The 24,545-nt window shown below is 36.2% G+C and overlaps 1 protein-coding gene and 1 pseudogene across 2 annotated transcripts in view; one reads left to right on the top strand and one right to left on the bottom strand.

The window, feature by feature from the left end:
- The window catches only part of LOC148650213 (complement C3-like), a 58,006-nt gene extending 44,640 nt beyond the window's left edge, over positions 1-13,366 (bottom strand). For both annotated transcript variants that reach the window (XM_088603783.1, XM_088603784.1), the window contains exons 1-8: positions 13,238-13,366; positions 10,436-10,631; positions 9,639-9,801; positions 4,607-4,677; positions 3,740-3,828; positions 2,725-2,807; positions 1,020-1,107; positions 28-133 (exon numbers count right to left, since the gene is read on the bottom strand). In XM_088603783.1, coding sequence (XP_088459909.1) covers positions 28-133; positions 1,020-1,107; positions 2,725-2,807; positions 3,740-3,828; positions 4,607-4,677; positions 9,639-9,801; positions 10,436-10,631; positions 13,238-13,305 — 864 coding nt within the window. In that variant the 5' untranslated portion in view covers positions 13,306-13,366. The remainder of the gene's footprint in view (positions 1-27; positions 134-1,019; positions 1,108-2,724; positions 2,808-3,739; positions 3,829-4,606; positions 4,678-9,638; positions 9,802-10,435; positions 10,632-13,237) is intronic.
- Positions 13,367-21,952: 8,586 nt separating this feature from the next.
- LOC148650212 (general transcription factor II-I repeat domain-containing protein 2A-like) lies at positions 21,953-24,545 on the top strand (annotated as a pseudogene).

Here is a 24,545-nt window from a genome sequence, read left to right as displayed (position 1 = left end):
TCTTCTTAAGTGGTGCTTGATTCTTACTTCTACTCGTTGTAGGGAGTCTGGGAAGCTCTTCTTTTCATCCTTGTCTAAGAAAACCCCAAATACCACATATGCAGACCCCACAACATTGCTTCCATACAAGAATCTATTGGGAACAAGGGAGAGCATATAAAAAGTACACTTCCTCAGAAGTCTATAAAATATTCTGTAATCAGACAATTCAATCTGTTATTATCATATACCATATGTTCTGTCTTAGAGTAAGCATTGTAAAATTTAGGGAAAATAGTCCCTGGATATCTGACACTTTGTTTTCCCCACAATTAATAATGTTCCTAGTGTAGTGCTCTTCATGCACAATAAATCACAATGACATTTTTCCAAGTTCTAAAAGTCTTTAGAACTTAATGATAACAAATTCTAGGCAGTAAGATGCACATTTTATTTCTTGATGATTAAAAAGACTATGATTACAGAGATATTCAGAGACTTGAATATATTTGTACCATTCCCCCGATCAGTATTTTTCAATTACTCTATCCCTAACTTGCTTAGAAAAGTTAAATTCACTCCTGACCAAGAAAAATTTACAGAAAATGTTTTTTTATTATAAAATCATGAAAATCGGGGACAGCGGTTAATCAGCTACTTGTGTGGTTTGTTACGGTAATTTTCTGCACTTAAGTTAATTTAGGTTTTCCACGGCAAAGGGTTTGAATATTTGGGTTTGAATGCAAACTTGACTTTTCCACTTTTCCTTCAAATTTATTGGCTATTTTGTTTCTTTCTTTTTTGCTTCAAATGTATGTTGTATGTACTGTATGTAACAGCTATTTCAAAGTGACATAAATGCAAGTTATAATGTAACAAAAAATGTAATGTTCAGGTGTAGATATCTATAATATGTTATTCAATTATGTACTGTTCGGTTTAGTTCAAGCAATATGCTACATCCTAGAAAACTAAAATCAGCATTCAAGACCCAAGTATACAATTTACAAAAAAAAAATCTCCAGAAGAAAACACCCTACCTGGCAGTTATTTTGACAGAAAGTTCTTTGCCATCAATGTAGAAAAATGGTTGTTGTGGCTCCAACTTAACTTCAAAGCTCGGCAGTACTGTAAGTGCCAGATAAAAGAGGGAAAAATATGGTATTTAAAACCTTTGTCAAAATTAGTTGACGATGAGACATCAATATGAAGTGATGATTTAAACTCTGTATAGCATTTCGAAGAATTTTATTAGAAGTATAGAAAAATGCAGGTCTCAAGGCCCAGAATCCTGTTGGTTTCACAACTCATTTACAAATAACTTCCTATTTGAATGATTAGTTCAATTAAATAAATAAAAACAAGAGTAGAAAAAAATATAAGAATACATTTTTTTTCTGGAGATTTTGAGTTACATGTAGCTTGTTTTGTTTTTGTGCCTTTCTGGACTTGGAGAAGGCATATGACCGTGTGCCCAGAGAGGTGGTGTATTGGTGCTTGAGGAAGAAAGGAGTACCAGAAAGGTTAGTTAGTTCAAGCAACCTATAGAGATGCAACTACGAAGGTGGTCACACAACAGGGAGAGACAAAAGAGTTTGAAATCACAGTTGGAGTACACGAAGGATCAGTACTAAGTCCTTTCCTTATTATAAACATTATTGACACACTGACAGAGGAGGTAAGAACAGAAGTGCCTTGGAAACTCATCTTTGCTGATGATGTGGCACTGATGGCAGATTCAGAAGTAGAACTACAGGAGAAAGTGTTCAAATGGCATAGGAGTCTGGAAAAGGGTGGACTGAAAATGAACGCAGAAAAATCTGAAATAATGGGAATGGAGAGAAGAGGAGATACTATGACCAATGTTGAGGAGACAAATGGAGGAAAACTGAAACAAGTTGATGGCTTTAAATACCTTGGATCAAAACTGGTAAAGGGAGGAGAAACACTGGAGGCAGTAAAACAAAGAGTGAAAGCTGGAACAAGTGGAGAGAAATAACTGGAATAATCTGTGACAGGAAAATTCCTAGAAAGTTAAAGTGCAAAATGTACAAGACTGTGATTAGACCTGTACTACTATATGGAGCTGAATGCTTGGCAGTTGGAAAGATGGAAGAGAACTTGATGAGAAGAACTGAAATGAGGATGTTGAGATGGATTCTGCAGATTTCAATGAAGGATAAGATCAGAAATGAAGAAATCCGTAGATGATGTAGGGTGGTGGATGTAGTTGAGAAGATGTGAGAAGCGAGGTTACGGTGGTATGGACATATCATGAGGAGGGACATTGAGGAAGTAACAAAGAGGGTAATGGAATTTGAGGTGGAAGGTAACAGGGGAAGAGGCAGGCCTAGAAAGAGATGGATAGATTGTGTGAGAAAAGATAAGGAGGTATGTGAAGTGAGTGAGGAAGATGTGCTCGATAGAGACAAGTGGAGAAGAGCAACCAAAGCAGCTGACCCCAGGACAGTCTGGGACTAAGACTGTGAAAAAGAAGAAGAAGAAGTCGCTTGTTTTCTTGTTTCAATGGTCTAAAGCAAAATTATTATTATTTTAGTATTATATTATTTTCTATTATAATTATTATTATTTTGGAAAATTGTGTATAAATTGGACATAGCTAGAAAAGAAGAAACTGTTTGAATTACATATTTGTATAACAAAATACATATTGTATGCTAAAAATAAATGTGCATGACAACAAAATAATATTCTGGTACTTGTGTTTATGAAAGAGTTTCTTACCATACTCCTTAACTTCAAAATCAGTAGTAAATTCTTTTTGAGGTGTCTTTTCATGTTTTGTGACAATCTTCCATGTTCCAAAACTACAGAAAAGCAAACAAAAAACCTTCACTTGTGTCAGGAGGATGAAACATTATGGAATCCTGAATCTCATCAAATCTGTCTCTGGCACCTTAACATATTTTCCTGTTCAACATGGATGTCTGTGGTGTTTACACTACAGAGTGTCTCCTCTACAGTTCTGAATATGGTGAAGAATGGCTCAAATGCCACTTTCACAGCTGTTAGGGAGTGTTAATGGAGCACCTAGATTTGGAGTGTCAGTAGTTAAGGCCACTACAGGGTGGTGTAGAGAAAGAGAGAGAGGTAAATATGGTTCTACAAGGTGACAAGAAGAATTGACTACAACTGTCTGCAAGCTAATTGCTCTCGAGTCAACCCTCGATAAAGGTTATCTGCTCTGATATCAGATTAAAACAGCAATTTTTGTGGTAAGACACTGGTCTTAATCCGTAGTAAAAAAAAAAGTCCAGTCATGTGGTGAGACAAAAAACAACAAGGTTAAGAACATAAAATAACAAACCAAATACTTCTGTGTCAGAAGTATTGGTGTGGCCTATTTGTAATATGTCCCTTGACAAAAAGGATTAGTTGGTTATATTAAGTTAATTCAACAAGGAAACAGAAAGACCAGTGCTTTTCAGACCATGTTAAGTTTGGGTAGGTAGAAAACAGGTTTTGAACAGAATTTGCATTCTTATTGATGCCATTCCATGCAACCAAACTCAGTCTTCTCCAGCTAAGCTCACACCTTATTTCATGATGCGTCTAGTCATGACCTCTTGGGTACATCAACTTCCATTTTACATTATTTTGCAATACCTAATATATAAGTATTATATATTTTATTATTTTGAAATGAAATGGACAAACATTCAAAAATGTCATTTTGTCTTGAATGACTTGTTTCTTCCACACCTTGTGCCTGTAATGTAACTGTGTTCTGCGAACTTACGGAACAATTTCTGGAAGACTATAAGACTTTGAAATAATCCCATTGCTTGGAAAGAAGACATCTCTCTGTACTACAATACCATCAGGATTCTGTAAAAGGAAGAAAAAAATAGTTTTATTTTCAGGAAAGAACTGGTGAATAATTGTGCACTAATTTGCACAACTACTGCAATATTTGTGAAAGATAGATTTACTGTATATCCCCCTGAAACTGATTCTTAATTGAAAGCTTTTAATAGATGCAAATGTCTGTTGAAATGTTTTTATATATCTTGTAATTAAAGCCTTAGAAAGAGCATACGTGCTTCTGGAACCCACTGAATTATACAAATGATTTTCAAGGAGGCTGAACACAAGGAAGGTAAAAAAGTAAGGTGAAGTATCTAAGACTTGAAATTCGATTAGAACAGCAGTGTGTTGTGGTGAGTTAAGTGTAGATCAGGAGATTTCTACGCGTAGGTCCTCCAATGCCATGATACCCATTCCTGCCAAACCTGGTTGTAGTATATTCACAGAACCAACTTCTCATGACCAAGATAATGAGAGAAATGGAAGTCCACTGTACAATTCAGTGCTATAAATCCAAGGACACTAAAGATGAGCCCATTTCTGACAATTCTGTTTACAAAGGGTTATTTAATTACCTCATAGATACTGTATATTGTTTTCTTTGTGAGTGTATAATATATATTTTAAGTTAAGCACTTGGAGTGCTCAAATATACAAAATACATCTATGATGCCTGAATCTTAGAATTGTCTACTGTAAATAAGTAAAAGTTTTACAAACACAACTGTGAAAATGTTTTCCGAGTATGTTTGCTTACATTGGTTGCATTAAGTTGAAATAAGTACTGTATATACATTACCATAATTTCAATAGAAACTGAAGTTTGGCAAGGAATCATGCGGCTGGTCAGGGCAAAGACCCTATAGAGAACTGACAAACAAAAAATGTAAAAATATATTTCTGATAAGCGTGTTTAGTAATACACTCTTAAATTATGTTAATCATACTGCAAAAATCATACTTCTGCTCTCAAAAGAGTAAAAATAAGATACATGCAATAATGTAATCCAATGATATGATACAGGTGCAGCACCTCAAAATTCTTGGGGTATTTTGCAATGTACAGCAAAGAACATGCTGCGGTACATTGAAAGGTACCACAAAACCTCTTTTTATTTTTTCAAATAATATTATGCAGGACAGTTCTACTCTGTAAAACTGTTAGGTACCACAGTGACTCCTTAACGTGCAGTGTATTTAACAGACAGTAAATCTTATTTTAATAATAAAAATTAAATGTAAATTAACCCACTAGAGTTTTCCTAGTTATACTGTACAGTAACACAGATTGTTTTTCATTTTTAAATTAAATACAATATTCAGAATTATTAGTAATTATATATAAAAATTGGAAAACATCATTTTATTTTTGGTTTTGATTGTAACATATATTATACATATAGTAAAATGTATTATACTGAAAACATATCGTTTTTACAAATACAGATAATAATAATAATAATAAACTTTATTTTATATAGCGCCTTTAAAGGTGGCTTCTCAAAGCGCTTTACAGGATGACAATAACAATAAATAAGAAGACTACAACAATAAATAAGAAAATTTCACAAGACAGGACACAATTATAATTACAACAATACAACAATAACAATAGAGGAGACCGTGGAAGATGGTATTAAGAAGAGCAGAGGGGTGAAGAATGGAACCAGTTAAGTAAAGGCTTTTCTGAAAAGGAGGGTTTTGAGTCTGGATTTGAAGGAGTTTAGAGAAGGTGACTCTCTAATATCCTTGGGCAAGGAGTTCCAGAGCTTGGGGGCATAGCAGGAGAAGGCCCAGTCGCCCATACAATGTAGACGGGCTTGGGGGACAGTAAGGAGGGCAGAATTTGAAGAGCGGAGGTTGCGAGGTGGGGAGTAGGGCGATAAAAGTTCAGACAGGTATTGAGGTGCCAAGCCATGTAAAGCCTTGTAGGTGAGGATGAGGATTTTAAAGTCTACGCGGAATTTGACCGGAAGCCAGTGCAAGGACTCCAGGATAGGAGTAATGTGAACACTTGCACTAGATCTGGTCAGGATTCTGGCTGCTGAATTTTGGACATACTGATGCAGCCATTCAACCCCATACAGCGCAAATTTAACTGCAGCTCACAACGTTGTACTGCAGTACGTGACTGGCTGGCCAAAATGACCAACAGGGGCACTCGTGGTGCATTGGTTGTTAGTGAAACGATTTAATAATTTAATCTCTTTACTGTGCATCAGCTTAATATTGAATATTTATATGGAATTATATGGAATTTTTACAACTAAAGGAGCATAATGCATCTAAAGGTCATAAATGATATTAATTTCGGATCATAAACTTATTATGGAAACTGCATATGGTGGGTATTGGTAGTTTAAATAAAAATACACACCAGTATTCCACTTTCTTCCTAAACATTTTAAGCATCAAAGTCTTTCATTCGGTTACGTACTGTGGTTATGTTGGAAAAGTTTTAATGTGCTCCTTCTGACTATATTAAGTTTATATACATCATAAAAAGTTATAATGTTTTAACCTTTCCTATGAATATATGCACTCATTATCACAGTAAAGAAATGCATACTTATTAGAATTTGATTAATAGGAATATAATATGGAATTTTGTATCTAAAAAAATGTATAACGATATAATTCTATTCATATAGCTCAAATTATCACAGTAGTATACTTTCTTTTCAAAACCAGCTGTCATTATGCATTTTCTTTTAACAAATAAACAGTTCTTTGAAAAACTAAAATAGCAAATATTATGGAGACTATATTGACATTTTTGATATTTCTAAATATCACAACATGTTCGAAGCTAAGTGATTTATTAATAACAATTAATAATTTCAAATGGCTACTGTACTGCCACTACAGTATAGCTTGTGGGAAATACATTTATTCATCCTGCATCAAAGTTTAACTCGTTCAGAGTGCCCTACATTACAAACTCCAAGCGTTTCATTTTGTCTATTGCTACAATATCGACAGCAATGTAGTTAAAAGGAACATTCAAAATGTTTCCAAAATAACCACAAGTAAATGAGTTGAGGGATTTGATAACAGAGAAATCATAACAATGTCCCTGTGTTGCTAATCATGCAAACCCAACTGAAAGAAGGGGATACTTTTTAGAATGGTGGTTTAACAAGGTGCTTCTGTATACTATTATCATAACCTGTGGTATATTGCGTTATGATGCGCCACGCCTACCACATTTTGATGCAGCGTACTTTGTGCATTTTTAAATGGCTGAATCTGTAAATAAAAAACAAAAATGAAGCCAGTAGTGACTTGCATGATTTATGGTCATGTACTGTAAAATAAATTGCACTATACAGTACATTACAAGGCTGCACTATATAAACAGTTTTCTATCAGGTAACCACAACACCACAACACTGCTGCAATAATTACATCAGAACGTTTTTTATTTATAATATGCTGTTTTTAGTGTGTTTCTTGGTAATTTAGTGCAAGTTTTCATCCAGCATTTTTCATTTATGTACTGCTGATTCATTTAGAGAGACTTGAAAAAAAAAACTTCTGGTTCGCTTGATTTTACTTTCCCTGCAAGTAATTATAACATAAGAAATTCTAATTGTGTTTTTTATACAGTATATATTTATATATTATGTGTAATGCTTATATGAAATGCAATACAAAATAGAAAACTTTAAGTTTTAAATGTAGGTTGTTCAAGCAGAGTGATGCTTTAGTTCAGTGGTAAAGTTCTTGCCTGCCATGTTACCAACAGTATGTTACTGTAAAAAGACATCATTCTTCAGATGAAATGTAAAACTATTGTCCTGACTCTGTGTGGTCATTAAAAATCACACGGCCTTTCTCGAAAAGAGTACCCCAGTGTCCTGGCAAAATTGACCAATATTGGCCTCCTAAAAATCTCCATCTATGAATTTGTTACATCACTCTATTCATCTCACCATTGGTGTACTATGGCTGTTGTTGCATCATCCATGTGGGTGCTGCACAATGGTGGTGGAGGGGAGTCCCCATGACCTGTAAAGCGCTTTGAGTGGATTGTCCAGAAAAGTGCCAAATAAGTGTAAGTAATAATAATAAAGTATTATTGCTATGTTTGTCCCGGCTGCTTTCATTTCCAAGATACAGCACTTTCATTTTGGGGGGTGTGAAGTCACTCAGCCCCCCTTGCAACAATGCAGGAGAACCAAACTGGTCTCAACTGTTAGTGGAGCATTTGTGCTGATTTGTGCTATTAAAAGTAGCTTTCCAGTTACACTTCCACTTTTTCCTCACTTATCACTCTGTAGGGGTCCCAGGGTCCTCATAATCAAAGGGGATAAGAGTGGGGAGAAGGGAGATGTAATCACATTATTTCAAAACATCACTGATCTTAAATGTCTGTAGTTTATTGCCTTAATGAATACTACCTTTTTATTTTAAACTTTTTATTATAATATTTATTCTATATTGTGGCTTTATTGATTAGTGTTTAAAAGCAAATATGCATGGAAAAATCTCAGTTCTGTTTAAGGGCACCTTTAAATTCTTTTACTCTCTCAGAACAACCTTGTTGGTCTACTGATAGAAGTGTTTTTTTACTCCTGACATTTTTATTTTAAGATTTAACATGCTGTAATATGTAAAAATAATAAAAATGCCAATAAAGTACACATAGTATTTATTATACTATATTTTAATAATAATAATTTAACTAATTGCTTACACTTATATAGCGCTTTTCTGGACACTCCACTCAAAGCACTTTACAGGTAATGGGGACTCCCCTCCACCACCACCAATGTGCAGCATCCACCTGGATGATGCAACGGGAGCAAAGAGTGCACCAGAATGCTCACCACACATCAGCTATCAGTGGGGAGGACAGCAGAGTAAAGTAGTCAATTCATAGAGGGGGATTATTAGGAGGCCATGATTGATAAGGGCTAATGGGAAATTTGGCCAGGACGCCGGGGTTACACCCCTACTCTTTTCGAGAAACGCCTTGGGATTTTTAATGACCACAGAAAGTCAGGACCTCGGTTTTATGTCTCATCTGAAGGACGGCGCCTGTTTATAGTATAGTGTCCCCGTCACTATACTGGGGCATTAGCCCACTAACACCTCTTCCAGCAGCAACCTTAGTTTTTCCCAGGAGGTCTCGAATCCAGGTACTCACACCTGCTTAGCTTCAGTGGGTTGCCAGATGTGAGTTGCAGGGTGATATGGCTGCTGACTGATTTTACTACTGCATTAAAGAAAATCTTTGTTAAAATCTTTGTATTTGTTAAAAGTACAACTGGCACATTGGTCAGGAATCAAGCCTGGGACCTTCTAGCTGGTTTGATCAAATACCACAAGAGCTACCTTTTCCAATTTCTACAAGAGTTTCAGTTAAACTACAAGTGTTTCATGGTCCATTGCAACAATGAAGACAACAAAATGTATTTAAAACAAGTATGTGAAAATGTTTCCAAACTAACAAGTGACCAAATTAAAGAAATGGATGAAGATAGTTTAATACACTACTACAACCAGCTATATAAATATATTAATATTCATAAATTAATATTATTAATGATGTTCCAATGAAGCTAAGGTTTTCACTAACATCTAAAGCACCACAAGTGACACCTACTGTATCGATCATTTATCCTTGCCCATTGAAGATTCTTTGGTCAGTATAGCACTCAACTGCTGCACGACAAAGTCATTTTACAGTGATTTTGTAGAACTTTACAGTACTTTCTAGAACACATTGCGACAGTTTTTATTGTCAAACCTTTATTGTCTGTTCCTGCTGTGATTTTAATTTTGACATAGACTTACACGTTCTGAATGCTGTAATGTTGTCTTACCTGTGTCTGTGGGAGTGTAAATGGATTTGTCCGTCTGTACAAATATATATCCAGAGAGAAAAGAAACCAGAACAATTTTCTCCAATACTTCTCCTTCAAATCTTGCTTGGAGAATTACATACTGGTTGGAACTGGATTCTTTTTTAAATGAATTATCAGGGATCTAGCCAAAGAAAAGGTATAGATTGTGACCAGATGACACATTCACGTTCATTTTGACTAAACCTCAGTATATTTAGTACATAAAATTTGTTAAAAGTGTATGGTTTAAGAATAGGAAAATAATTCATTGATGAACAAATAGCTTTATTAAACTCATGAATGTGGAAGTAATTCTGTTTTTGTTTTTTTAATTTTGTAGTTGCATTATTTCTCTTGCGATATGTTACTATGGTTGTTGTTGACTAGCTGTGATTTAAAAGTTTTTTTAAAGGCAATGAGAAATAGTCAATTTTATAGATGTATAGTGTATTTATTACTGTTATTATAGTTGTTTATTTTGTATTATTTCTATACTTATTGTCTCACACAGTGTCTGCAGCAGGGGACTTGAATCCATAACCTGTCATGGCTCTGTAATGAGTTCTGAATGACACACTGCTCTCTGCTCTCCCCACTATGACTAACCTTACATGTTTGAAGCAGAGACTAGGCAAGATCATGCCTGTTTTTTTCTTTTGCACTAGTTATTTCATAGTCATAGGAGCTCAATCTTGGAACATATATCATGTGAAGTTTTAACAGCTGAGTAATATACAACAAGAATTAAATGTTTGACTATTGAACGTGGCACTGACCTTTATTTTGTGTAAGGCCTGGAACTGGTTTCCTGCATGTAGAGTAACATGGCTCTTATGGAGCTGTTGCCTTTTTCTCTGGAAATCAAGCACAAGAATGTCCACTTTTAGGCTTCCTCCACAGTAGTCATGAGCTTCAACCATAATATTTTCTTCACTTGACACCCGTAGGACATTAGGGGCAGTAAGAACATAACTGATAAAAGAAAAAATATATAAATAAAATCTTGAGATATTTGACAATGTTAAGTTAAACATTAAAATGGAACAACAATAAAATTAGACAATTTAAGGACATAAGAAATTTAGCAATCAAAAGGTATCCATTCTACAATTTCATCCAACAATTCCTTAATGAAAACAGTTGGTTTTTCGATTACCTGGTTGGGATAGCTTTTACATATATCTACAACTCTTGGGGTAAAAAAAAATGTTTCATAGTATCTTGTTTTGTAAATTATATTATAAAAATAATTTCTGGTTGTGTCCCCATGTCCTTGATTCACTATTGAGTGTGAAATAGTCTCCCTGGTTGACCCTCTCTACACCCCAAATCTGTTCTCACTTTACCACCTAGCCCAATCTCTCTCTGAAGAGATTTAAGTGTTTTAATGTCCTTAAAAGACAATCCCAAAAGAACAACACTCATTCTTTTTTAAACTCATTTTAAGGCTATAATATTTTTGTTATGATAATCACAACAGAACACAATATTCAGAACAAGAACACAGAACACAAGTTGGTATTATAGTTTTGCACTACGTAGTTGCTGACCAACATGAAAGTTCACTCCAATCCACCCATTTTCTAACCACTTATCCACATTAGGGTCACAGTGGCCCAGAGCCTATACCAGCAAGCAAGCACCTTGGACAGGATGCCTGTATACAGAAATACAAACACGCACACACTCACATCTAGACAGTTTTCCCAGAAGCAAATTAACCTCCAAGTATGTCATTATACTGTGGGGGGAAATCAGAGTACCCAGATGAAACCCATGCAAATACAGGGAGAATATACAAAACTCCACACACATAGCACCACAGGTCAGAGATTGAACCCAGAGCCCCAGCACTCAAGGATAGCAATGCTAACCACTCCAACACCATGCCACCTATGAAGGCTTCTTTAATACAACATATTGACAATAGTTCTTCTAGTCCTTAGTTCTTTAAACCATTAGCTAATGTCTCGCAAAGATCTGGTGAGCCTTAAATGTTTCCGACTATACTTTTAACAATTATTTAATTGCACTATATGAATAGAACTTTCTGATGCAAGGAATGGGTACCGTCTTGTGGCTAAGGAATTATTTTATACTTTGCTTCATCATCTATCCACAGATGTACCTGCTGGACTTACAGTATATCAGACTACAGAAAAGATCACTGAGCCAACTGGAGTAAACAAGATACTAAAACAGTATTAAAGCTTTGTCTATGCTCGTGACAACATTCCAAAGCATTGCTTGTTCTTCTTATTGGACTATTTAACAGAATATTAACTCTCTATGCTGAGGTCATAGTCTTTCAACATGACAATATTGTATGAGAAACATATGCATATAATATACAGTATATACAGTATGCATTCTGGATCTATTGACTTATTTTTTAACAACTGCATTCAACACAGACGATGAAAATTATTCCTGTGTATTTACTTTTTTGAATATTAAAAAAAATCAAGCTCTTTATTTATTGTGTCATAAATATAACCCATAAAATTCACTAAAGCATATAAAACACAAACACCCATTATTAGCTAGTGACCTACTCCTATACCACACTGTTGATATTCCAGAATTTTAAAACCATGAAGCATAACCACCTTGTTTTGTTATCTGTGCAGTTTACAGAGCCTTTTTTATATTTTCTTAGTTTTTTTAGTATATTTTTTTAATTTATTGCTCTTTAAGAAATCTAAAGCATACAAAACTCAAATAGTAAAATCAAAAGTGCCTGCTCCTATACGGCAGCATCAATATCCATGCCATTCATGACATATTTCAAAGTGCATGCACAAAAGGTGTTAATTATTGTTTTATTATATTTGTCCACAAACTACAACTTTCATGGACATTGTCAGTTTTTGCAGGGAAAGTCTGGTATTTCTGGTTTTAAAGACAAAATTTCCCTTTAGCAGATCTAGTCCTTTAAATATGAAGTCAGTTAAACTGACAGCTTACTGTCTAAAATATCATATGCTCTGTTTGTACCCATCAATGTTTTTTTTTGCAAAGTTATTTTAACAAAATCCAAGAACCACAGACACTCCAAACAGACCAACTCCAAATCCTCCAAAAACTCAAAATCCTGTTGTTAGTCCTAATTAGTGTCTTCATAATATAATTTCATAGAATAAGAATTATTTTTCTATAATTACTTTGTTTGATTTTGCTGTCCTTTTTGTGAAAGAGTACAATATTTTCCAGTCATGGAAAGTCATTGAACGACTGCTGGAAATGTTTTGCTAAAAGGCTATAAAAATATCCCACCTTTACTTTAGTATATTTGGTAGAAGAATATTATTAGAATTGTCTGGATGATATGAAGTTGAACATTTGAAAATTTAAGTAAAGTTTAATTGTTCAAAATCATGTAATATGTACTATTAAGAAAAAATGTACGATTAAGAAAAAAAATGAAAGCAAACATTAATTTTAAAAGTGCAAAAAACATTTTGAATATAAACAGTTTTCAGTAATTTGTTTTCTACATGTGTGTACTTTTCGTATATTCAAATGTATCTTGAGACAATTTTTATATGTATGGTAAATTTTATCGAAGCAATACTTACAGGGGTTTACAGCTGGCAAGAGTTGGGTAGGAGAAAGCCAACAGAGTGAGAAAGACAACCACAGGCATCCTGCTAAAATTAGTATATCTTACCCCTTCTATCAGAAGGGAGCCTTTAAATATTATTGCATGCGCACTGAAAATCTGGCAAGAAGAATTTAACCTTTAGACTGAAAGGTAGTTTCCAATTATCTGCAACTAAATTCTTTCTAAAATCTCTTATGAAAGACATGTTCAAAGAAATACTGGAAAGAAATTACAGAATTTTACAGGAAATCAGACTATGAAACAACCCTGTATAATCAAATATTTAAAATGCACAATAATCATTCATTACTCTGCAGAGACTAGAGCTGTGGCACGATGTTGGAACAAGTACATGTGAGAAAACTCGAGAAACAGCAGTATCATATGACAGATCCCAGCCTAAAGGATCAAAGGTTTAAGGTATAAAAACTCAAGAGGTCTTCAAAACCGTAGTGAAAGGGGTTTTAATTCTAGGAAAAGGTTCCTACATACACCAACTCTTACTTATAACGAAGCTCCAAGTGAAAATACTATCCACTCAGTAACAGTTATATACACCTACACACTAATTTAACTTGGGGTGGAGCAGTGGCTCTGTGGTAAGGATCTGCGCCTACAGTTAGAAGGTTGCCAGTTCAAATCCTGCAGCCAGCAGGGGAATCCTACTCTGGTGGGCCCTTGAGGAAAGCCCTTGACCCTACCTGCTTCAGGGGTGCCATACAATGGCAGACCCTGTGCTCTGACCCCAGGCTGTCTCCCTGTCTCATGGAGAACAAGCTGGGATATGTGAAAAGATAATTCCTAATGTGAGATTATTGGGTTAATAAAGTGATGTTATTTTATTATTATAACCCCATGTGAGAATGTAACCATCTGTGATTATTCCAAGTAAATTGTATAACAAATCAATACTAAGGCCCTAGACAATTAACTCTAGATAAGATTACTTTCTTATCCATATACAATTTCCTGCATTAAGAAATCACATTTTCACATACCCCAACTTGCTCTCCATGAGACAAAGGCACACAAACAGGGAGACAAGTTCAGGGTCAGAGCAGAGGATCAGCCATTGTACAGCACCTCCAGAGCAGTTGGGGTTAAGGGCCTCACTGAGTAGGATTACTCTGCAACCCATGGGGTTCGAACCAGCAACCTTCTAGCCATAGGCACAGATCCTTAGCCACAGTACCACCACTCTGCTCCTAGCAGACCCACTGTAATTGAGTCCTTAATGGACTACTATGCCACATTTCCTCCTTTTAAACTCTATCCGACAGGTAGGTCTCTCTTTCCACCAAAGGTCATAGGAGAACAACATAACTCATTTTAGGAGATTCGGGGATATCTGTCACCTTTTTTTTCATTTTAATGGAACTGCTGATTTTTCCCTTCATTTTGGGGAACTTCTGGAATGGAAGAAATTCCTCCTTCACCTTGGGGAACTCTTGGAGCACTTAACAGATTAAAAACGTATAAGAGATGTTCCCATATACAAATAATCGAGCTTTAACCTGAACTACCAACCACTCACAGATTCCATTATATATACCAAACTCACTAATTGAACCCCATATGCGCATTTCACACATTATATATTACATTTGAGATTGTGATCCTTTTGACCTTTCATCAAGGTTAATTTATATATCACTAGCTTGCAAAAAATATTTAGTTTTCTCTTTGTGAGGTGGCTTTGCCTAGCCAAGAGTATTTTTGCTCTTTCACCATAATGAAATTTTACATTTGTGACCTAAAAATGAACTTCTGTGCCTGGCACAGATATTTGGCAACAATGCTATCAGTTCCCAGTAGTGTGTTTTGATATCTTGTGTTTAAATAACCTTGTCATTACAACATTCAGTTAAAAGAAACATAATGCATATGCACCAAGAAAATTCCAAAAGATTTAGTAATGTAATAAATAATGAAAAAAACATGTACTTATTATCCCATAAACAACTAATTTAGTTATATAAAGAGTACATTTTGGAAATTAAGTTGTACAAATAAATGTATATAAGAGTCTCATTTAAAATAACCTGAGCATAACAATAAACTTAACACTGTATCTGTTTATTAAAAAAATATAATGAGTTTTGGATATACTGTAGATTAAATATTTTGGTATCATTTTTATTACTTAATTATTCATGACCTTGAGATAAAATAGCCTTTTATTTTAAAAGTAAAGGATCTAGTTAGTAAAAAAGTTGGCTTAAAACAAATTATTACACTTGTTGAATTTTTGTCCGGTAAAAATAACAAAATAAACACAGACTAAGCAGCCAATATTCTCAACATTATTAAGTGAACAATGTTCCTTTGTATCATCATTATGCATTTAGAAAAAAAAATGTGTACTCTTGCTTGCCTTTTCGTATGTTCACAGTTGGCAATTCATAACCTGGAAAGATATTACAACCAAACTGAGCCTTCATTACTATTACTTTACTACTTTACTATAACATTACTTTAACATTGTCCCAGGATGTAACTAGAACTGCAAAGGAGGCACAACGGCACTGTTACTTCCTCAGACAGTTGAATAAATTTGGTCTAATTTTCAACTATCCTTACTACATTTTGCAGCTGTGTTATTGAGAGTGTGCTCCATGTGGTATTACAGTGTGGTTTGGCAGCAGCTTGTAACACTCAGAAGGTGTTACAAGAGGTGATCAGGTCAGTCCAGTCCATTATTGTACAATAGAGTACAGCTCCCCTCTATTGTAGACATTTTTACAACTCGCTGTGTCAGGAAGGCTTTAAGTATTGCTAAGGACGATAATCATCCTGGTTTCTCACTTTACTTTCCCCTTCCCTCTGGTAAGTGTTATAGGAGCATAATGGCATGAACCTCCAGATTCAGAGACAGTTTCTTCCTGCAAACTGTCAGATTACAGAACTCTACCCCTATCATTGACTTACACTGATGTTTATTTTTCTCATAGTGCTTGTCAGATTTGTTTTTTTTTCAAGTTGTATGTTAATTAACTTGTTGTTGCTGCTGCTGTTCTGTGTTTATTTTTGTGGTGATCCCTTAATGTCTTTCTATTGGAGCATACTGCATTTCATTGCACTTGTGCATATGACAAATAAACTGAGCTGCTCATGTACAGATGCAGCCATTCAAAACAAGCGGGCGATACCGCATTATTTTGCGGTGCGCTTTACGCAGTCTACCGCGAGTTACCGTAAATTCTCCTATAGTACCGCAAGTAAAATAATAGTATCCAGAATTTCCGCAAGGTGGAGCTAATAAAGCTCAACCTCTCATGTTTGAGCTGTCGCCATCAAAGTCTTTACCAAGATAGTACTAATAGTATTAATAATGAATGACCTTGGACAAGCTGTAAACTCAAAGTATTGCCCTGGTCCACATTCTTTTTTTCATTGACCGTCTTTGTGAAAGTAACACCACAGCATTTCGCAATCACGCATTTGTTTCCAATCATGCAAAGTACAGTAATTTTTGAGAATCTCCGATTCACCATGCCTTTCACATGCTCATAAAAGAGATTGATTTAGGAACATAAACATATTACTGTATGCAAACTGTACTGTATACAGTATATATATATGTGTATTTAATGTCTTTACTGTACCCGTTTAAGTATTGAATATTTATATGGAATTTTACCACTGAAGGGAAATCTTAGTACCTGAGCATAAAAAGAATAGGAGCATACTGTAACTTGTGTGAAGGCCATAAACGATATTAATTTTGGAACATAAACCAAATATATGGCTGGTCTCGGTACTTTAAAGAAAACATACACACCAGTATTCCATTTCTCCCTAAACATTTTAAGCTTCGAAGTCTTTAACTAACGTGATACCAGAGTCAACAAGCATACTTTTAGAATTTGATTAAAAGGGAATATAATATGGAATCGCGTATCTAAAGAAATTAATAATGATATAATTATATTCATGTACCGCAACACAAGAATAGTACACGCTGTACATTGTCTGTTGATAATGTTTCTGTAGTGCTTTTTCAGCATTCTCCATGTGACCTTGCCAGTGGCACTGTGGGTTAGTTTCCTGACTCCCACATCACACGCTCTGTGTTTGAATCCTGCTAGAGCCATACATTTTTTTTTTAACAAACATTTCTTTGAAAAAATGAAACGTTTCCCTGGGTCAGAGATTAAATAAAACCTCACTCGCACCAAACAAATTTATATTTCTAAATATCACAACATGATTGAATTTAAGTCATTTTAATAACAATGAATAGTCACCTAGGCATTACAATATAAACATTTATATTGATTTAAATCGCGTTTAAGTCGTCTTTATTTAAAACCCATAAATAAAGCTGATACTGTTTAGACTTTTAATTATTCAAAACTGTATTACAGCAGCACAATGCACAATGCAACGTAAATTGCTATCTTTGTCTTCTGTGTAATAATGTTCACCTCTCTGTCCAGCAAATTAACAATAGTAATAATAATGAACTTTGTTGTATATGGCGCCTTTAAAGCTGGCTCCTCAAAGCGCTTTACAGGATAAAAACAATAACAACAATACTGTTAGGCTGGGCAAACTATTTTTTTTTAAGAAATACAAAATGAGATATAATGATGTGTTCCGGCTTAGACATTAGAGCATAAAACGTGGGCGGCCAGCAGGAGTGCTGGCTGTGACGAATTAAACCGGTTTCACAGGTATTTTCAAAGTAGAAGGGGGCGAGATTTCCAGCGAAAGACACCTCTCCCCTCCAAAACCAAGGAAGTACAGAACTTACTAGTTAAGAAAGCTAGGCTCCTCAATGAAATCGCTTTAACATGCTAATGCGTTGGTGTAACAGTCAGGGCGTGGCAAGCATCTAATGTCAACTCGACTACGGCGAAAGGAACCCTTCTTTCATTGGAAGACAATGAACATATTCTAGCCCTAAATGAATTAATAGCAAACATGGTTTACATAAAATACATTTTTCCAAGAAAGTTTAGCCTTTGTCACTAATGAAACCACTAAATAAAGACATAAAGAAATCTTAAGATTTTTAAAATACATGACTTTGCTAAAATTTATTTAAAACTAAAAACAATTACAAACGCCAGCAGAGAGAGAGAACAGGGGAGGGATGTTGGTTTTGCATAAGGGGCGGGGTTATGGAAATTAGGTCTATTTGGGAATGTGGAGTTACATGTTCTGGCTGTTTGTGAATTATCATTGTTGAGTATGGAGTGTTGAGGCAAAATGCAATTTAGCGCTTTCTGGCAAGAGGAGACCCCCAAATTAATAATGTAACATGCTATTGTTTGTGCATGAACGTAGTTAGTGTATACTGTTATTTCTTTAGATACGCGATTCCATGTTATTTTTTAATCCCTGGCGGGACTGGGAGTCCATAAGAATCGAGTAATAGGTTTCATTGCGCTTTGACAGATCGTCTTTAAATCAATTGTTGATTTAAAGGTTGACAGTAAATGTTTATATTGTAACGTATACTGTACTGCCTCTTTTTCTCTATTAAAATCTAAAAGATATTAGATATTAAGAGAGAGCGTCTGCATTTATAACTTAGTTTTTAAAATTAGTCAAGCAATATGAAGCATCTCCTTTTACTTTTAAGTCCCTTAATTATCATTGAGCACAGCTTTCTCACCAATTAGATTAGAGAGAGAGCGTAGAGAGAGCGTAAAACCTTGGCGTAACAGCTGTTCCTTTTTCTGATCACTCGCTCTCTGGATACACGTCTCACCTGTCCTGTTCTTTGTTTTCCTAATTTGCTGATTATGCCTGCCGTGATCCACTCCTGCCCTCACACCTAAAGAAGACTATTTTAAATTTCTTTGCGCGGTCCATTGTGCAATTAACCCTTGTATGTGCTGTCCTTAAGGTGATATAACATAAAGGTGATATGTAAAATAATGTTTTTTATTATTGTTATAGAGAAACATGATCAGATTTTCCCCGGTTCAGAAAAAAGATCTAAAGTATACTAGTTTGTCACTACAGTCTTTGCTGTGCTCTTGAGGATCCTTGTGATATTTCCAGCTCTGGTTGAATGATAAGTGTCGCAGTTTAAATAATTTTCATAGTTAGAAATTATGAAACGCTCTGTTAAAAGCAAGGGAGTTTTTATGTCCATTACAGTAAAAGAAAATGCCTGACAAAGTAGGACTTGGACAGATTCCAAGTGCATTTTTGCAATTTACGTTGCGTTGTGCATTGTGCTGCTGTAATACAGTTTAAAATAATTAGAAGTCTAAACAGTATCAGCTTTATTTATGGGTTGCAATTTTAAAAAAGTCAAAAACCGCACTCAAAATGCAATTTAGAGCTTTCTGGCAAGAGGAGACACCCAAATTAATAATGTAACATGCCACTGTTTGTGCATGAACAAGGTTATACTGCTATTTCCTTAGATACGCGATGCCTGTCTCTCTCAATTCAATTCAATTCAAGGTGCTTTATTAGAATGACAGATGGGTACAATCAGTGTTGGGTATTTACTTTGCTTTGAGATGCCACTTTTAAAGGTGATATATAAAATCAAGGCTTTAACTTGCTTTAACTCCGCAAGTCTGAGTTCTTGTGTCTGTCCTATCCGAACCCGAAAGTATTACAATATGTATCTTTATAGCAGGTGGTGTACAGCTTTTTAGTATAGATTACACTTTTCTAAAATGTATTTAAAAAATAAAAACGATTATAATCTAATCTTTCCATGTTTGATCCCAAGATCCCAAGAAAAATAAATCTAAATGGGGAGAAAGCTATGCTGAAAGTTTATTAAGATACTTAGAAGACAAGATATCAATTTATGTTGCATTTGTCTGATTGTGAATAAAAAAACACATATATTTAAAACCACGTTTGCGATTTAAATCAAAACGCAATTTAATTCAATATAAATGTTTATATTGTAAAGCCTAGGTGACTATTCATTGTTATTAAAATGACTTAAATTCAATCATGTTGTGATATTTAGAAATATAAATTTGTTTGGTGCGAGTGAGGTTTTATTTAATCTCTGACCCAGGGAAACGTTTCATTTTTTCAAAGAAATGTTTAAGAAAAGTCATGGCTCCAGTGGGATTTGAACACAAAGCATGTAAGGTGGGAGTCAAGAACCTAACCCACAGCGCCACCAGCAAGGTCGCATGGAGAGTGCTGAAAAAGCACTACAGAAACATTATCAACAGACAATGTACAGCGTGTACTATTCTTGTGTTGCGGTACATGAATATAATTATATCATTATTAATCTCTTTAGATACGCAATTCCATATTATATTCCCTTTTAATCAAATTCTAAAAGTATGCTTGTTGACTCCGGTATCACGTTAGTTAAAGACTTCGAAGCTTAAAATGTTTAGGGAGAAATGGAATACTGGTGTGTATTTTTTCTTTAAAGTACCGAGACCAGCCATATATTTGGTTTATGTTCCAAAATTAATATCGTTTATGGCCTTCACACGAGTTACAGTAAGCTCCTATTCTTTTTTATGCTCAGCTACTAAGATTTCCCTTCAGTGGTAAAATTCCATATAAATATTCAATGCTAAAACGGGCACAGTAAAGACATTTACTGTAAATCTTTCTACGACCGACCAACTGACCACGAGTGCCCCTGTCGGTCACGATGCGCGACGCCATAGCCAATTACCTCCGGTACGTGTCTGTACCGCGCACTTTGAATGGCTGCATCTGTAACTACTTTTCCTGTTATATGAGAATTTATGCATCGTATACCTTACTCTTCAGACTTGAGTCCCAATGAATATCTGTGAGATGAATTGAAGTGATGTGACATCTAGAGCTCAAAGACTAGAGAACGGTTGCTTGTATTGTACTCTGTCTTTTGTTTTCCTATGCTTTATTTATCTGCTAGTACACTCTCTTCCTCCTACCTGAATAAAGCTCTACAGCTGAAATGTTGTGTCTCTTTTCTTTTCCTTTAAGCTTGGAATACAGTAAACCTTTACCTGTCCCATTGATTGTTTTGGTTCTATAAGAGAAATGGGGCAAGACAGCATCTATAGCACCCCTGGGCAAACTATGTCACAAAGGCCAGATCTGGCCCACCAGACAGTTTTAACAGGCCCTTGAGGTAAAAAATAAATTAGTCAATATTTGCCATTCTGAAAAGAGAAGAAAGAAAACTCAACATTTTGGCAGTGGAGCCTTCTTCAGGTGTGAAAAAGACAGGGCAGTAAGCAAAGATAATGTAGCATAGGAGAACAAAAGCTGGGAGAGAGGAGGGGCGGGAGCTGGGAGCAGGGTGACAGAGAGACAGAGTGGCCAATCAGGTAGTGTGAAGTTAGGATTGGGTTAAGAGAGGTGTGAAATGAAACCAATAGAGAGAATTTGGAAGAAAATGAGTCTGTCATTGAGAGAAGGGGAAAGGTGTGATCCTAGCTACAGGATCATTTTAGTTTCTGTAGTCTTTCTGATGTGGGAGAAAACCATCTCTGAGAACACAGACAGAGAGATAACTGTGATCATGGCCGTCAGAGGTGAAACAATAGGCTTGGAGAAATCTTTCATCTTCACAGTGCTAACATGTTCTCTGAAGCGGTCTCCGAGTCTCCTTCCTGTTTCCTCAATGTAGATGGCTGGGCATTTACTGCAAGAGATACAGTAAATAAGGTTGCTGGCGGTACAAGATGTCATCTGAGTGATCCGGAATTGTCCTGAGGTGCCTTGAATGAGTGTGGTGTTAGATATGTACTCGCAGGTGATAAAAAACTACATAAACTGCAAATACAATACTGAGGCAAAGCCAGTACCAGTTCCCAGGAAGCTGGACATGCGGCAGGCCCAAGTCGACCTCAATCGCTTTTACCACAGGATCTGGCTCATAACACATTTTGCTGACAATTTCTCCTCACAGGCAAGCTGACAACAATCCGGTTATTGATGTCATTAACAATATTAATTCCAAACAGAGTTGTTGCACTCCCCACTCCGTCCGTTTTCCACCAGTCGATTATTTCATTAATCAATACACCAATCAAGCTCCCAAGACACTCTCTATACCCAGTAAACACAGGTCTAACCTCACCCAAGGAGACATTCAGGCACTCCAGTCTCTCCGCAACAGGGATGATATCGTCATCAAACCAGCGGACAAAGGAGGCGCTGTTGTGGTGTGGAGTAAGAAGTGGTATCCACCATCTTCCTTCTTATCAGCAGTAAGGAGCTCCCCCAGGAGGCGAACCGGCTCATCATTGAACATCCCCAGGGATCTCAATTTTACCTCCCCCCAAAATCCACAAACCAGACACTCCTGGACGCCCCATCAGCATGTAACTGTAACTCTCTGACTACAGACCGTTGGTTGAAGGTCTTCCCTCATACATCAAGGACACCAACCACGCGCTCCAACTTTTTAATGATTTCCAATTTCAGGGCCACGAATGCTACATTTTTACCATGGACATCACATCTCTTTACACCATCATTCCCCATAATGACGGTCTTACAGCCCTCAAGCACAGTACTTGATCCACCCACCCACACCCTGGTATGCCTTGCAGTACTGTTTCTCACACTGAATGCATTCTCATTCAATAACCTTTTTTACCAACAAGTTAGTGGAGTCGCCATGGGCACCAGAATGGGACCCAGCTATGCCAATATTTTTGTCGACTGGGTAGAAGAACGCTTCTTTCCTTCCTACACTGGCTTTGTCCCTAACCTCTACAAGCGATACATTGATGACTGCATTGGTACTGCCACATGCTCTAAGACCAGCTTGAGTACTTTCTACATCATTTTACCAACTTCCACCTCTCCCTCAGATATACAGTTAACATATCTTCCACTACTCTTCCATTTCTAGACATCAAGTTCTCCATTAACTACCCCCGACTCTCTACTTTGGTCTATTACAAACCCACTGATTTACACAACTATCTCCTGTATAGCTCATTTCAACCCAAACACACTAAAAACTCTCTCCCAACGATTCTGCAGCGACTATATCGATTTTCAGAACCAAGCCCTCAAACTGTACTCTTTTTTCATCAACAGAAGATACCCTAACAGTGTTATTGACAGGGCCCTTGCCTGAGCCAAAAAAAAACCAAGGACCCTCAACTCGAGCAGTAAAAAATATATATGTAATGGTCAGCTTTTTAGAATGACCATATGTAGCCACAGTGCAAGTAAAAACTCATGTGGGAGTGTATCTTTTATCATGTGTTTCACTGTATAAAAGAGCGCTGTAAGCATTGTCTTTTAAGTCTTGTGCCACACGATGCAAGACTTCCATATGCATATGAATAAAGATGACTTTCAACACACAAATGCTCAGTTGATGCCATTTTTTCTGGAACATCAGAGTCGATTAAAGGAACAATGAAGGGCTTGGACTTGTATGACAAGGTGTCTGGTTGTATTGACCGAATGAAGCTAATGAAGCTAGTGGAGCAAATTAGTAAATGATACCACAGATGGATCTCCGAATCTAACCAGGAAAAATGCTGGACTACTGAAGAGAATACAGGACAAAGTGAAAGAAAATGACCCTGAGGCAGAGGTAATATTTCTCCACTGCATCATTCATCAGGAAGCCTTGTGCAAAACTGAGCTGGGTCTTGATCATGTAATGAAAGCTGTTGTGAAACTTGTGAATTTCGTACGTGGGAGAGAACTTAATCATCATCAGTTTATTCAGGTGGGTAGCTGCGTCAGCATGCGTAGGCTGCAAAGGAACAAGTAATAGTTTTATTCCATGCTGAAAAGAGAAGAAAGAAAACACAACATTTCTGCCATGGAGCCTTCTTCAGGTGTGAAAAAGACAGGGCAGTAAGCCAGTTTATTCAGCTTCTTGAAGATATTGGCACAGATCATCATGACTTACAGTACTCTATAATTCAAATGTTCGTTGGCTCTGCTTGGGAAAAATATTCAAGCGAGTGTGGGAGCTGAGAGGTGAGATCGACTCCTTTTTGGAGAATCTGGGAAAAGCCATGGATTTCCCCAAACTCAGAGATTCAGACTGGCTCAGCGACTTTGTGTTCGCTGTGGACATTTTCACTCACTTGAATGAGCTTAACATGAAACTGCAAGGAAAAGGTGTCTTTGTTCCAGAATTATACTCGAATGTGAATGCATTCAGAACTGAGCTCACCTTGTCCTCCAAACAGATGATCAGCCACTCATTCGCACATTTCTCCACTCTTGGGACACTAGACATGTCACACACTCAAGCACTAAGGCACAACAAGTCCCTCACAGACTTGCATGGAGAATTTTCCCATCACTTTGCTGACCTTAATAAAATTGAGAGGTCTCTAACGTTGGTGTCATAG

The sequence above is a fragment of the Lepisosteus platostomus genome, chromosome 13 (genome assembly GCF_059453375.1).
Source record: "Lepisosteus platostomus isolate fLepPlt1 chromosome 13, fLepPlt1.hap1, whole genome shotgun sequence".
NCBI lineage: Eukaryota > Metazoa > Chordata > Actinopteri > Semionotiformes > Lepisosteidae > Lepisosteus > Lepisosteus platostomus.
The sequence above is the reverse complement of the archived record's forward strand: the minus strand, read 5'-3'. Positions and strand labels throughout refer to the sequence as shown.